The sequence below is a fragment of the Saccopteryx leptura genome, chromosome 6 (assembly GCF_036850995.1).
Source record: "Saccopteryx leptura isolate mSacLep1 chromosome 6, mSacLep1_pri_phased_curated, whole genome shotgun sequence".
NCBI lineage: Eukaryota > Metazoa > Chordata > Mammalia > Chiroptera > Emballonuridae > Saccopteryx > Saccopteryx leptura.
Genome location: NC_089508.1, coordinates 115,612,439 through 115,627,349, shown reverse-complemented (window position 1 = coordinate 115,627,349; position 14,911 = coordinate 115,612,439). Strand labels below are relative to the sequence as shown.

General features: G+C 40.3%; 1 protein-coding gene and 1 pseudogene across 1 annotated transcript in view; both read left to right on the top strand.

The window, feature by feature from the left end:
• The window catches only part of FANCM (FA complementation group M), an 82,412-nt gene that overhangs the window by 31,243 nt on the left and 36,258 nt on the right, over positions 1-14,911 (top strand). Inside the window, exons 6-10 of the mRNA XM_066341344.1 lie at positions 643-772; positions 1,965-2,090; positions 2,827-2,907; positions 6,447-6,631; positions 11,571-11,777. Coding sequence (XP_066197441.1) covers positions 643-772; positions 1,965-2,090; positions 2,827-2,907; positions 6,447-6,631; positions 11,571-11,777 — 729 coding nt within the window. The remainder of the gene's footprint in view (positions 1-642; positions 773-1,964; positions 2,091-2,826; positions 2,908-6,446; positions 6,632-11,570; positions 11,778-14,911) is intronic.
• LOC136375957 (small ribosomal subunit protein eS1 pseudogene) lies at positions 12,640-14,522 on the top strand (annotated as a pseudogene).

Sequence of the window (14,911 nt, the reverse complement as noted above, 5' to 3'; positions counted from 1 at the left end):
ATATGCTTCCTTAGATGGGATATGTACTTCACTTTTCCCTGAGAGTAGTAGTTAAAAGCACAAGAACACTGGGCCTAATTTTCTGGGTTCACATACTGGCTCTATTACCACCTGTAAGAGCTCCTTCATCTGCAAAATAGGCAGAACAATAGTACCTAGGTGTTAAGATTAAATTAATTTGTAGAAATAATGTGCCTATCTGAGTGTTTCCTTAGTATTAGATATTATATATGGCATGTGTACTTGGTGTTAAACAGACCGATTATCCTGATGCCATACCATTTGTGAGGATAGGCCTATATCTGATTTATTTGCTATTGTATCCCAAATGTTTAGCTGAATGCATGACACATAGTAGATGTTTATCAAATAACTTTGAAAGACAAATGAAACTATATACGGCTAGTAATTTACTTGTAAAGAAAAACAGTATATGATAAATTGTTTCCCCTTCACCTATTCTCTTTAAAATGTAGGCTTCCTGTTGAATTAAAAAAATGTGAAGGGACATGTTATATAGAATATTTATTAACACCTTTCCATAGCAACTTCCTATGGCATTGAGTAGAACCAATAAGTTCTACATGGAACATGTATCTTCATATTTCTGTGGTTAAATTTGACATATGTTTATTTTTCTAGGGAATACAAGGTATAATTGAAGGAGAGTTTGCTCTTTGTATTAGTTTATATCATGGTTATGAATTATTGCAGCAAATGGGAATGAGATCATTATATTACTTCCTTTGTGGAGTTATGGATGGAACTAAAGGTAAATCAAACAAATACTGACAGGTATAATTTTGGCTAATGCTGGACTTTTAGAGTTACTTAAAAATAGTAATGAAATAGTTTTGTAACAAGTGGCCATGTTTCTTTTCTTTTAATCAAATGAGAGGCAGGAAGGTGGAGAGATAGACTCATGCATGTGCCCTGACCCGGATCTACCGAGCAACTCCTATCTAGGGCTGGTGTTCTGCCCATTTGGGGCTGCTGCTCCAATGCTTGGAAACCAAGCTATTTTGGTGCCTGAGGTGAGGCCATGGAGCCATCCTCAGTTCCTGAGGCCAACTTGCTCATTCAAGCCATGGCTGTGGGAGGCGAACAGAGAGAGGGAGAAGGGGAGGGGTGGAGAAGCAGATGATTGCTTTCTTTATGTGCCCTGACTAGGAATTGAACCTGGGACTTCCACACACCAGGCCAACACTCTATCATAGCCAACCGGACAGGGCTCTTTTTTAAAAATTTTTAGTTTCGAGAGAAAGAAAAGAACATCAATTCATAGTTTCACTTATTTATGCATTCACTGGATGGAGAGAGATGAGAAGCATCAACTCGTAGTTGTGGCGCTTTAGTTGTTCATTGATTGCTTCTCATATGTTCCTTAATGGGGGGGGGGCAGCCGAGCCAGTGACCCCTTGCTCAAGCCAACGACCTTGGGTTTCAAGCAATCAATGGTGGGATCATGTTGATGATCTCACACTTAAGCCGGTGACCCCAAGCTCAAGCTGGTGAGCCTGCGCTTAAGCCAGATTAGCCTACACTCAAGCCAGTGACGTCAGGGTTTTGAATCTAGGACATTGGGGATTTGAACTTGGGACCTCAGCATCCCAGGTCGATGCTCTGTCTACTGCACCACCACCGGTCATGCCCTTGGTTGATTCTTGCCTGTGCCCTGACCAAAAATTGAACCTGCAACTTTGGAGAACCGGGACAGTGCTTTAACCAACTGAGCTACCTGGCCAGGGCCCTATATTTCTTTGTTTTTGATAAATTGCTAGAAAAAAGCCAGTCATTCATTAATACATATGTGAATGTAGAACTGGAAGAATCATTGGTTTTCATGTTTATATTTGAGAACTTGCATTTATTGCTAAGGATTAATTTTTTTAACTACATAATAAATTTTATTGTTTTTGCTATTAAGTTTATTTACTGGGTAAACCTTTTCTTAATTTTTGAAGGAATGACTCGGGTGAAGAATGAGCTGGGCCGAAATGAGGACTTCATGAAACTCTATGATCATCTAGGGGGCGTGTTTGCGCATACACGCAACACTTTAGCAGGTGGCATTTCTACTATCAGAAAAGGTCAGGTTTTAATTTTAAAATTTTAAAATGTTTCTCCTTTATCAAGGTTAATTTTGAATTTTTGCTTCATTGATCCACATGTCTGTGCTTAAATTTCTGTAGCAATAGATCTGTTAAATAATAAAAGGGATAAATAGAACAGAATAAGTAAATATAGTAAAAGGAATAACAGGATAAATATGCAAGCAGTAAATAAAATAAGTTAGTAATTGTTACTGGTAATAAAAAAATTCTTAGAACTGCCGAAAATTAATTTATAGCTTAATTTATTTTTTTTCCCTTCTACATTGCTGATTCCTGCTTGGATTCTTTCTCAGAATGAAAGTTTCATAAAAATTCAAGGTTTATTTTACACTAAGGCTTATGTGCTATCCATATTGCTATGCTGAGTGTTTAAAGTTTTAAAAAATCCAATTTGAAAATAATAATTAAAATACATCAATGTAGGCTGACCTGTGGTGGCACAGTGGATAAAGTGTCAACCTGGAACACTGAGGTCGCCGGTTCAAAACCCTGGGCTTGTCTGGTCAAGGCACATATGGGAGTTAATGCTTCCTGCTCCTCCCCTTTCTCTCTCTCTCTCTCTCTCTCTCTCTCTCTCTCTCTCCCTCTCTCTCCTCTTTAAAATGAATAAATAAAAATTTAAAAAAACCTGGAAAAATATATCAGTATAATTGAATATGAAGAAATACAGAAATATGATTTTGAGGGTTTTTTTCTTATTTTTTTTTTGCAGGAGAAAATGAATTTTTCTATAGCCATCCAAAATTAAAGAAATTGGAAGAAATTATAGTCGAACACTTCAAGTCATGGAATGGTAGGTCATATTTAATAACCTCAAGGCAAGGCAGAGTTAGTGTAAAAGTTAAAAGTCTGACTCATTAGTTTATGCTACCATATTTTATGTAGAAGATGGGCTTTTAATTAATATGGATAATGACTATAAAAGAAGCAGAAATTTTGGGCACATAGGTGGGAATTTTAAGATATTGTAAGATATGTGAAAAAGAACAATTAGTCTGGGGCAGTATAAGTGAAGTAGATACTAAAACTAATATGATGTAAGGAAAAGTGAACTAGGTAAGAAGATAGTCATGAAGGAGGCTGTTTTATTTTATTTATTTTATTTTTTTGTATTTTTCTGAAGCTGGAAACGGGGAGAGGCAGTTAGACAGACTCCCGCATGTGCCCGACCGGGATCCACCCGGCACGCCCACCAGGGGCTACGCTCTGCCCCTCCGGGGCGTCACTCTGCTGCAACCAGAGCCACTCTAGCACCTGGGGCAGCGGCCAAGGAGCCATCCCCAGCGCACCCAGGCCATCTTTGCTCCAATGGAGCCTTGGCTGCGGGAGGGGAAGAGAGAGACAGAGAGGAAGGAGGGGGGGGTGGAGAAGCAAATGGGCGCTTCTCCTATGTGCCCTGGCCGGGAATCGAACCCGGGTCCCCCGCACGCCAGGCCGACGCTCTACCGCTGAGCCAACCGGCCAGGGCCGGAGGCTGTTTTATATAGAAAGATAGAAAAAGCCCATTTGTAGGTAATATACTGCTCACAAAAATTAGGGGATATCCCAAAATGAATATGAAGCAATAAAATATCACCTAATTTTTGTGAGCAGTGTGTTTGAGCTGTTCCCTGATGGAAGTGTGAGGAAACAGGTCCTGCAGGTTCTAGGCCAGGCAGAGAGAAGGTGTGTGCTATGATTAAGGATCGATAAACCAGTCTGGCTCGAGTGTTTTATTTATTTATTTATTTATTTATTTATTTATTTATTTATTTATTTGTTTACATAGACAGGGAGAGAGTTAGAAAGAGGGATAGATAGGGACAGACAGCCAGGAACGAAGAGAGATGAGAAGCATTAATCATCAGTTTTTCATTGCCACACCTTAGTTGTTCATTGATTGCTTTCTCATATGTGCCTTGACCACGGGCCTTCAGCAGACCGAGTAACCCCTTGCTTGAGCCAGGGACCTTGGGTCCAAGCTGATGAGATTTGCTCAAACCAGATGAGCCTCCGCTTAAGCTGGTGACCTCGGGGTCTCGAACCTGGGTCCTCTGCATCCCAGTCCGACGCTCTATCCACTGCGCCACCACCTGGTCAGGCTCGAGTGTTGTAATGAAGGTACTAGTGGAATAGGAGGAGGTTGGAGAAATAGCCAGGGGCAGATGTAGGGCTTGTAGGCCAAGTCAGGACTTCTGATTTTATTCTGTGAATGTGTGCATTTTGTGAAGCCATGACAGGCATTTAGAACAGCAGAGTGACATGATCTTGCATTTTAAAAAGATCACTCTTTTAGTTTCATGTAAAGTAGACATGAACCAATCAGGAGGCTATTGCAATAGTCTAAGATGATAGCAGATGATAGTGGCCTGTACCAAGGTAGTAGTGGTGGAGGTGCTCAGATGTGGTCATAGATTTTAGGTAAAGTTTGAAGTTGGAGCCAACAGTATTTGTTGATGGATTGGACATAGGATATTATGAAAGAAAGGAATCATGGGTAGGTGTTTATGGATGATTATATGAGCAAAGAGAAAATTAAGAATAACATAGAGAAGAAAAAGCAAACATGTTAGGATGCTTCTGAGACATCTAAATGGAGATGTGTAGGCATTGGATAAGCGAATCTAGATCTCAGAAGAGTGGTCTGAGCTCTATCTATTTACATACACGAATAAATGTTGGAATCATCAGCATAAAAACACATGAAGTTTCAAGAATGGATGTGATCGCATACCCAGGAATACAGTTTAGAGACAAGAGAGAGCCCAGAAGGTAGTCCTGAAGAATAACAATATTTAGAGTTCAGATGTAAAAGGCCACAAAGGAAATTGAGACAGAAACTAATCAAATAGCATGTCAGACAAGCTGAGGGAAGAGACTGTTTCAGTAAGAAGGAGTAGACTGTGTTAAATACTGCTGAGAGGTACAGTCAAATAAACTAAAAGTATCCATTGAATTTGGCAATATGGAAGTGATTGATTAGGTAGAGGCGCTTCAGTGTGAGGATAAGATAGGCAGGCTGCATTCAGTTGAAGGAGATAGGTGTTACACTGAACGTAGCTTTTGTGATTGGTGCATTTTCCCCTGAACATTATTGAGACTGTTGGCAACACTTAAATAAGGTCTGTAAATTAGTTAGTATTAATGTATCAAAGTTAATTTTCTGGTTTTCATGGTTTATTGTTTTTACATAGAACAATATCCTTGTCTGTAGAATTTTTCCACTGAAACATTAGGTGGTGATAAGCCATCATGCCAGCTACTTATTTAACTCTAATGTCTCATTAGGGAGAGGAGCTACTTGTATTCGTTTTGCAACATTTCTGTAGTTTCAAATTATTTAAAAATAAAAATTATCTTTGATTAAAAGGAAAGAGAGTAGCTATTGGTCAGAGGTTGGTCAGATGTAGAGGCTTGATGCTGTCTATGGTACTGAGAGAAGGTATATGTAGAATAATATTCCTTGTAATAGCTGCTGTTTCTGTTTCCTTATGTATTGTGAATTAACATTATATGTATTATAAGTCATTTAATCCTTAGAGTTGTTGTGAAAACTAAATGAGTTAATATATAAAATACTTAGTGTACTCCCTGGCACACATGATGATTAATGTAACTCATGTGGAAGAAAGAAGGATTGTCAAAGTCTCAAGCAAGTATAAAACGAAGGAAAAACTAATCATGACTACAGAAAACCATATACAACTTGCAATTATTAACCAGTTGCTATGTGCAAGTCTACATAGTAAATATAACTAGTTCATTTAATTATCACTTCAGTCCGTTGTAGAGATGGAGATGCTAAGACTTAAAGAGATAAAATAACTACCATGACCACATATTACCCATAGAGTATGTGGCCCAGCCTCAAAGATGGTGCTTTTATTCATGCATTCTGCTGCCTCCCAAGCGCAGACATTGGGAGGAGCTTTATCATGAACTGTAGGGTATATTTTGCTGTATCCGAGCATTTGAAAGTGTAGACCTGGGGACAGAATTTCATGGCCCGGTTTAGGACAGTACCTTTAATGAACAGGAAGAGCAGAGAAGATTTACAAAATCCAGGGAACTCTATATGTGGCAGGTAAAGGGGAACAGGCATCATACCTGAAATGAAGGACCAGTCAGAAATGATTCAGATAATTTTTATTTAATTTGTTTAGAATTATGTTTTATGACAGCCAAGTTTATTAAAACTATTAGGAAAGGTAGGAAAACCACCCAAGGTTTACGATGCCTTATATTTTGAAAGAATTATCATTCATTACTATATAGTTTCAGGCTTGTCTTTTGAACAAGGTCTTATGTATATGCTTTTTAAAAAGATGCAATTAAATATTTTTTTTCATATAGCTCAAAACACATCTGAAAAGAAATGTGACCAGACCAGAGTTATGATTTTCTCTTCATTTCGAGATAGTGTTCAAGAAATTGCGGAAATGCTTTTACAGCATCAGCCACTTATTAGAGCGATGACTTTTGTAGGCCATGCCTCGGGGAAAAGCATGAAGGGCTTTACCCAGAAGGAGCAGCTGGAGGTAATTATTTTTGGAGATGATGAAAATAAAAGTAAAATTGAATACTTTTGTACTTATACTTTTTTGTTTTGACTCATGGGTCAATTATTTCATAAAGATAGGCATATTTTGAAAGGCAAAAATGTGTCTTTTGTGATTTTGAAACTCTTTACTTTTCTATCTCATTTATTTTTTAATTAAATCTATTGAGGTTACATTGATTTGTGAATCCATACAGGTGTCAAGTGCCCAATTCAGTTAAGCCTTGTCTGCACACTGCAGTGCATCCATCACCCTAAGCAAAGTCTCTTTGCGTCTCCATTCCCCCTCCCCCACTGTTTGCCCATCTGCCTACCCTCAGCCCCTTTTCCCTCTATCACCACACTGTTGTCTGTGTCTGTTTGTTATGTATACATGTTTTTTGGTTAATCCCTGTACCTTTTTCCATTATGTCCCCGAACCCCCCTCCACTATGACAGCCGTTATTCTGTTCCGTGTATCCATGCCTCTGTTTTTATTTTATTAGTTTATTTTTTCATTAGATGATATTTGTCTTTCTCTGACTGGCTTATTATGTACTGTTCCATTGTGTAAATGCACCACAGCTTTTTTATCTACTCATTCCCTGATGGACACTTGGGCTGTTTCCAAATCTTGGCTGTTGTAAATGATGCTGCAGTGAACATAGGGGAGCATATCTTCTTTTGAATCAGTGTTTCAGAATTTTTAGGATATATTCCCAGAAGTGGGATAGTTGGGTCAAAAGGCAGTTCTATTTTAAATTTTTGAGGAAATTCTATACTATTTTCCACAGTGGCTGCAGGAGTCTACATTCCACTAACATTGCATGAAGGTTCCCTTTTCTTCACATCTTTGCCAGCACTAGTTTGTTTATATATTGACCATAGCCATTCTGGCAGGTGTGAGGTGGTATCTCATTGTGTTTTAAATTTGTATTAGTGATGGTGAGCATCTTTTCATATGTCGATTGGCTATCTGTATGTCCCCTTTGGAGAATTGTCTATCCAGGTCCTTTGCCAATTTTTTAATATGATTGTCTTCTTGGTGTTGACTTGTCAAGTTCTTTATACATTTTGGAAATAAACCCCTTTTCAAATGTATCATTGGCAAATATGTTCTCCCATATTTGGTTTCCTCTTTATTTTGTTGATGGTTTCTTTTGCTATGCAAAAAACATTTTAGTTTGATGTAGTCCCATTTATTTATTCCTTTGTTTCCCTTGCCTGAGGAAATATATTGGCAAAAATATTGCTACAAAAGATGTCTGAAATTTTAAGATTTTTTATGATTTCACTTATTCTTGTGTATGGTTTTAGTTGGTGATCTAGTTTCATATTTTTGCATGTACCTATGCAGTATTCCCAACACCATTTATTGAACAGACCATCTTTACTCCACTGTATGTTCTTGTCTCTGTTGGAATCCATGGGAGTCCAAAAAAGACCAGAGAAACAGGCTTTATTGAAAGGAGGAAAGGAACCCTGCTGGGCACTTCTCGGGGTGAAGAGCGCTGGTTACAGACTAGGGGCGAGTTATATAGTGTTTGGGAGAGCCTGAGGGAATACTGAGGCAAAAGTCTTGGTATGTCCGGAGCCCCTCCTTGGGGCGGCTTGTCAGCTTTTTGGAATTCCTCTGTCTCAGGGGTGATAGTCCAGTAAGGGTGAGGTCTGACAGATAAGCGGAACATCAAGGGGCAGTTTGGAATACACATATCTATCAGTCTCCTTTGTCAAATATGAATTGACCATAAAGTCATGGGTTTATCTCTGTTCTGTACCATTGATCTATATGCTTGTTCTTATGTCAGTATCAGGCTGTTTTTATTACAATGGCCTTGTAGTATATCTTGTTATCAGGTAGATTGATAACCTCCAACTTTGTCTTTCTCATGATTGCTGAGGCTATTCACAGTCATTTTTGGTTCCATATAAATTTCTGAAGTATTTGTTCTAGATCTGTGAGATATTTTAATAGGAATTACATGAACCTATAAATTGCTTTGGGTAGTGTGGACATTTTAATGATGTTAATTCTTTCAATTCATGAACATGGTATATGCTTCCACTTGTTTGTATCTTCCTCAGTTTCTTTCTTCAATATCCTATAGTTTTCTGAGTACAGGTCTTTTACCTCTTACATTAATATATTCTTAGGTTCCTGGTTTTTTTGTTGCAATAGTAAATGGGATTGTTTTCTTAAGTTCTCTTGATAGTTCATTATTGGTGTGTAAAATGTGAAGTTTAAGAGTTAAGGAGAAAGGCTGTGGGATCATACTACCTGGGTTCGAATCCTGGCTCTTCCGCTTATGTTTTCTTACTTCATGGGACTCAGTTTTCTTCATAGGGAAATATGCGGCACAGAGGCATTAGCATTTAATAAGATTGTACTTTAGAGCCTTTAATATATGTTTTATTTATACTATTTCAGTCATTTCAGTTATTTATTCCAAACAGGTTCTTTTCTTTATTTGGAATTAAGGAGGGAACAGTTAGGAAGATTACATGGAGATGGGAGAAAGCAAACCGGGGAGTGAATTACGGGATCGTTAAGATGAGGTGCTCTCCCAAGGGGTCAGAAAAGAGGCATTTAAAAGAGTGTTAAGCTAGCCTGACCAGGCTGTGGCGCAGTGGATAGAGAGTCGGACTGGGATGCAGATGACCCAGGTTCGAGACCCCGAGGTCGCCAGCTTGAGCGCGGGCTCATCTGGTTTGAGCAAAGCTCACCAGCTTGAACCCAAGGTCGCTGGCTCGAGCAAGGGGTTATTAATTGGTCTGCTGAAGGCCTGCGGTCAAGGCACATATGAGAAAGCAATCAATGAACAACTAAGGTGTTGCAACGCGCAATGAAAAAACTAATGATTGATGCTTCTCATCTCTCTCTGTTCCTGTCTGTCCCTGTCTATCCCTCTCTCTGACTCTCTGTCTCTGTAAAAAATAAAAAAAAATTAAAAAAAAATTAAAAAAAAAGTGTTAAGCTAGATGAATGAAAACAATGGACAGTGCTTGCTTAGGGCAAAGGTAAATAGTTACTGAAGAAGTTAGAGGCCTAGGGCAACTGCCTACCCTGATCTGCCCAGTTAGGAATTTATGATCAGGTCACCCTGTGAGGTAACTTTTGGTTGGATTTCTTTTTTTTTATTTTTATTGATTTTTGGAGAGGGGGAAAGAGAGAGAGAGAGAGACAAAGAGAGAGAGAGAAGCAGGAAGCATCTACTCATAGTAGTTGCTTCCCGTATGTGCCTTGACCAGGCAAAGCCAGGGATTTGAACCAGCAACCTCAGAGTTCCAGTCGACACTTTAGCCACTGTACCACCACAGGTCAGGCCTGGTTGGATTTCTTACAGCACTTCTTTTTCATTCTCAGATTCTAAGAATAATAAAACATTCTTAATTTAGATATACTTAACAATAGCCTGACCAGGCAATGGTGCAGTTGATAAAGCATGAACCTGGGATGCTGAGTATCTAGGTTTAAAACCCCGAGGTCGCCAGCTTCAGTGTGGAGTCACTGGCTTGAGCGAGGGATCATTTAGCCATGACCCCCACAGTCCCTGGCTTGAAGCCAAAGGTCGCTGGCTTGAATACCAAGGTTGTGGGCTTGAGCAAAGGGTCAAACTGGCTTAGTTCAGACACCCCTCCCCCCACCCCCCCATCAAGGCACATATGGAGAAAGCAATCAATGAACAACTGATGTTGCATCTGTGAGTTGATACTTCTTTTCTCTTTTTTTAAATTAATTAATTAATTACTTTTTCTTTTTACAGAGACAGAGAGTCAGACAGAGGGATAGACCAGGGACAGACAGACAGGAACAGAGAGATGAGAAGCATCAACCGTTAGTTTTTTGTTGCGCATTGAGACACCTTAGTTGTTCATTGATTGTTTTCTCATATGTGCCTTGACCATGGGCCTTCAGCAGACTGAGTAACCCCTTGCTTGAGCCAGCAACCTTGGGTCCAAGCTGGTGAGCTCTGCTCAAACCAGATGAGCCCGTGCTCAAGCTGGTGACCCTGGGGTTTTGAACCTGGGTCCTCGGTATCCCAGTCCTATGCTCTATCCACTGCGCCACCGCCTGGTCAGCCAGTTGATACTTCTAATCTCTCTCTTTTCCTGTCTCTCTGTCCCTCTCTGTCCCCCCCCCCCCCTTGCTAAAAAACAATAATTCAGGCCTAGGGTATGATAAAGAGCAGTAATTGTTTTGGACCATTTGCCTGCCCTTTGCCCCTTTTAGTGATGCTAAAAATAATATCTAGAATTTCTCATTCATGTGTAAATTGTTAGCAAACCCTTTTAGAATCATAACCATTATTAAAGCAAAGAAATTAGGACTGTCCTTTGCATTTTACCATAATTTCTTCTGATTTATATTGCCATTTTGCCATTTCTTTCCCTATTGACTAGTATCCTGGATGCTAACTTTTTTTTCTTTATGACAGAGACAGAAGGACAGAGGAACTGGTAAGGACAGACAGACAGGAAGGGAGAGATGAGAAGCATCAATTTTTTGTTATGGCTCCTTAGTTTCCTTTGTTGGTCATTGATTGCTTTCTCTTAAGTACCTTGATGTGGGCAGGGGAGGGGGTGGCGACAGCAGAGTAAGTGACCCCTTGCTCAAGCCAGCAACCTTGAGCTTTAACCCATCAACCTTTGGTGTTAGTCAAGCCAGCAACCATGCGGTCATATCTATGATCCCACGCTCAAGCCAGTGACCCCGGCGCTCTAGCTGGTGAGTCTGGGCTCAAGCTGTTGACCTTGGGGTTTCAAACCTGGGTCCTCTGCATCCCAGTCAGAAGTTCTATTCACTATGCCACCACTGGGTCAGGCCTGGATGCTACCTTTTAAACTGATTTTACCATTCTGAGGTGAGTGGAAAAAGTTTAGTTTGATCTATAATTTTTTTACATTTGCATCTTACTATTTTTAAATCATTTTTATTTTAGGTAGTGAAACAGTTTCGTAATGGTGGTTACAATACATTGGTTTCTACTTGTGTTGGTGAAGAAGGTTTGGATATAGGAGAAGTTGATCTTATAATATGTTTTGATGCCCAGAAGAGCCCAATCCGTCTTATACAGCGAATGGGTAGGACTGGCCGCAAACGTCAGGGCAGGATCGTTGTTATCCTCGCTGAAGGACGAGAAGAACGTGTAAGGAGACTTGTGGAAACGTTATTTGTATGTAATTGATATGTTGGAAATACATTCCAAATACAAATTGTCAATCTGTTACTATTGAAAGTGCAGACAACCTGCAAGTAATTGGTTGATATTTTTTTCCCTTTGTATTAGATTCTCACTATTCAGTTTTTTTTAGTTTTGTTTTTTTTTGGTTTGTTTTTTTGACAGAGAGAGACAGAGAGAGGGACAGATAGGGACAGACAGGAAGGAAGAGAAATGAGAAGCATCTGTTCTTCGGTGTGGCATCTTAGTTGTTGGTTGATTGCTTGTTCATTGATTGCTTTCTTATATGTGCTTTTAGAGGGGGTGGTACAGCAGAGCTAGTGACCTCTTGCTCAAGCCAGTGACCTTTGGCTTCAAGACAGTGACCCTTGGGCTCAAGCCAGCGACCATAGCATCATGTCTATGATCCTACACTCAAGCCAGTGACCTTGTGCTCAAGCTGGTGTGCCTGTGCTCAAGCCGGCTGAGCCCATGCTCAAGCTGGTGACCTTGGGGTTTGGAACCTGGGTTCTCCACGTCCCAGTCTGATGCTCTATTCACTGCGCCACCACCTGGTCAGGCACTATTCAGTTTTTCTATTAGAGTTTTTGACTGCATCTAATTTTTAAAGTTTTTATCTATATATATTAAGAAACATTTGTACTTTAATATTAATTTAGACACCTGGATGCAAAAAAATCAATATATATTACTTTATTTCACTATTTCCTTGTGCTTCTAAAGGCCTATTTTTTATCTTTACTTTAGTAACTACGAGTTCAGAATTGTTTTACCTTTTAGAGAGTTCCCTAAGGTATTCAGTCAATAACCAACCAACCAACCAATAAGAATGTGGCCTGCAAAACCCAAAATATTTACTATCTGGCTCTTTATGGAAAACTTTGCTGGTGCCTATTTTATTTTTTTATTTTTTATAGAGACAGAGAGAGAGTCAGAGATATAGACAGACAGGAACAGAGAGAGATGAGAAGCATCAATCATCAGTTTTTTGTTGCGACACCTTAGTTGTTCATTGATTGCTTTCTCATATGTGCCTTGACCGTGGGCCTTCAGCAGACCAAGTAACCCCTTGCTCAAGCCAGCGACCTTGGGTCCAAGCTGGTGAGCTTTATTCTCAAGCCAGATGAGCCCGCACTCAAGCTGGCAACTTCGGGGTCTTGAACCTGGGTCCTCCACATCCCAGTCAGATGCTCTATCCACTGTGCCACTGCCTGGTCAGGCTGCTGGTGCCTATTTTAAATGATACAGGACTGAATTATATTTATACTTTGCTACAATCCTGGGTGACAGGCCTTTCTAAATATGTTGTACAATACATATTATTTTGTGTTTGTTACACTAAAGTATTGATTTTTGTAACTTAGTTGGACTATTTCTGAGGACAGATGTAGTTTCACATTAAAGACTTTTTTATTGCCCTGGCTGGTTGGCTCAGTGGTAGAGCGTTGGCCTGGCATGCGGAAGTCCCAGGTTCGATTCCCGGCCAGGGCACACAGGAGAGGCGCCCATCTGCTTTTCCACCCCTCCCCCTTTCCTTCCTCTCTGTCTCTCTCTTCCCCTCCCACAGCCAAGGCTCCATTGGAGCAAAAGATGGCCCGGGCGCTGGGGATGGCTCGTTGGCCTCTGCCCCAGGCGCTAGAATCGCTCTGGTTGCAACAGAGCAATGCCCCAGAGGGGCAGAGCATCGCCCCCTGGTGGGCGTGCCGGGTGGATCCCGGTGGGGCGCCTGCGGGAGTCTGTCTGACTGCCTCCCTGTTTCCAGCTTCAGAAAAATACAAAAAAAAGAAAAAAAAACACTTTTTTATTATTTATGTTAGTTTTTAAAAGTTGACTTTAAATATTTATATGCCCTTTAAAAGTCATTCTGAACCCCTTTGGCTCTCTAAGTAGCACCACAGTGGTTGGCAAGCTCAAGTTCTTTACGAAAGATAGCAAAAAAGGAGCCAAGTAAACAGTGGTTGATCCATTTTCCAAGAAAGATCGGTGTGTTGTGTGAGCACCTGCTGTGTTTAGTATAAGAAATATTGGAAAATCATGAGTCACAAGAACTCAAGGAACCAAAATTGCATCTGACAGTCTCAGGGGTTGTGTTTTTGAAGTGAGCCTACCTGATATGCAGAATAATGAAGTTGCATTTGGAGAATTCAAGCTAATTACTGAGGATGATCGGGGTAAAAAGTGCTGATTGATTTCCATTGCATGGATCTTACCCGTGACAAAATGTGCTCCATGGTCAAGAAATGGCTGATTGCAATTGTAGCTCATGTTGATGTCAAGACTACAGATGGTTATTTGCCTTGTCTATCCTGTGCTGATTTTACTAAAGAAATGCAACAATTGGGTTTGGAAGACCTCTTTTATGCTCAGCATCAACAGGGCCCCCAAATCCAGGAGGAAATGATGGAAATCATGACAGAGTTGCCGATTAATGACTTTAAAGAAGTAGGCAAAAAAAAGAAGTAGACAATAAAATGATTCCAGACAGCATTAGAAAAGACATAAAAATAAAAGACCTGCTAATAATCTGTTTATCCATTCCATGATGTCTTTGTTAGGAAAGTCAAAATGCTGAGGTAGCCCCAGTTTGAATTGGGAAAACTCAGGGAGTTTCACAGTGAGGGTAGCAATTCTGGGAAAGCTACCAGGGCTGAGACAGATGCGGAAGTTGAATGAGCTGATAGATATGAGTCCCCAGTCCAAGAATCTGTTTAAAATTCAGACATTAAATGGTGGCAAAATCCCATTTGTGAAAAACAAAAAAATTATCCTGCCTGACCAGGCAGTGGTGCAGTGGATAGAGCGTCGGGCGTCGGACTGGGATACTCAGGACCCAGGTTCAAGACCCTGAGGTCGCCAGCTTGAGCGAGGGCTCATCTGGTTTGAGCAAAAAACTCACCAGCTTGGACCCAAGGTCGCTGGCTTGAGCAAGGGGTTACTTGGTCTGCTGTAGCCCCATGGTCAAGGCACATATGAGAAAGCAATCAGTGAAAAACTAAAGTGATACAACGAAAAACTGATGATTGATGCTTTTTTTTTTTGTATTTTTCTGAAGCTGGAAATGGGGAGGCAGACAGACTCCCGCATGCGCCCGACCAGGATCC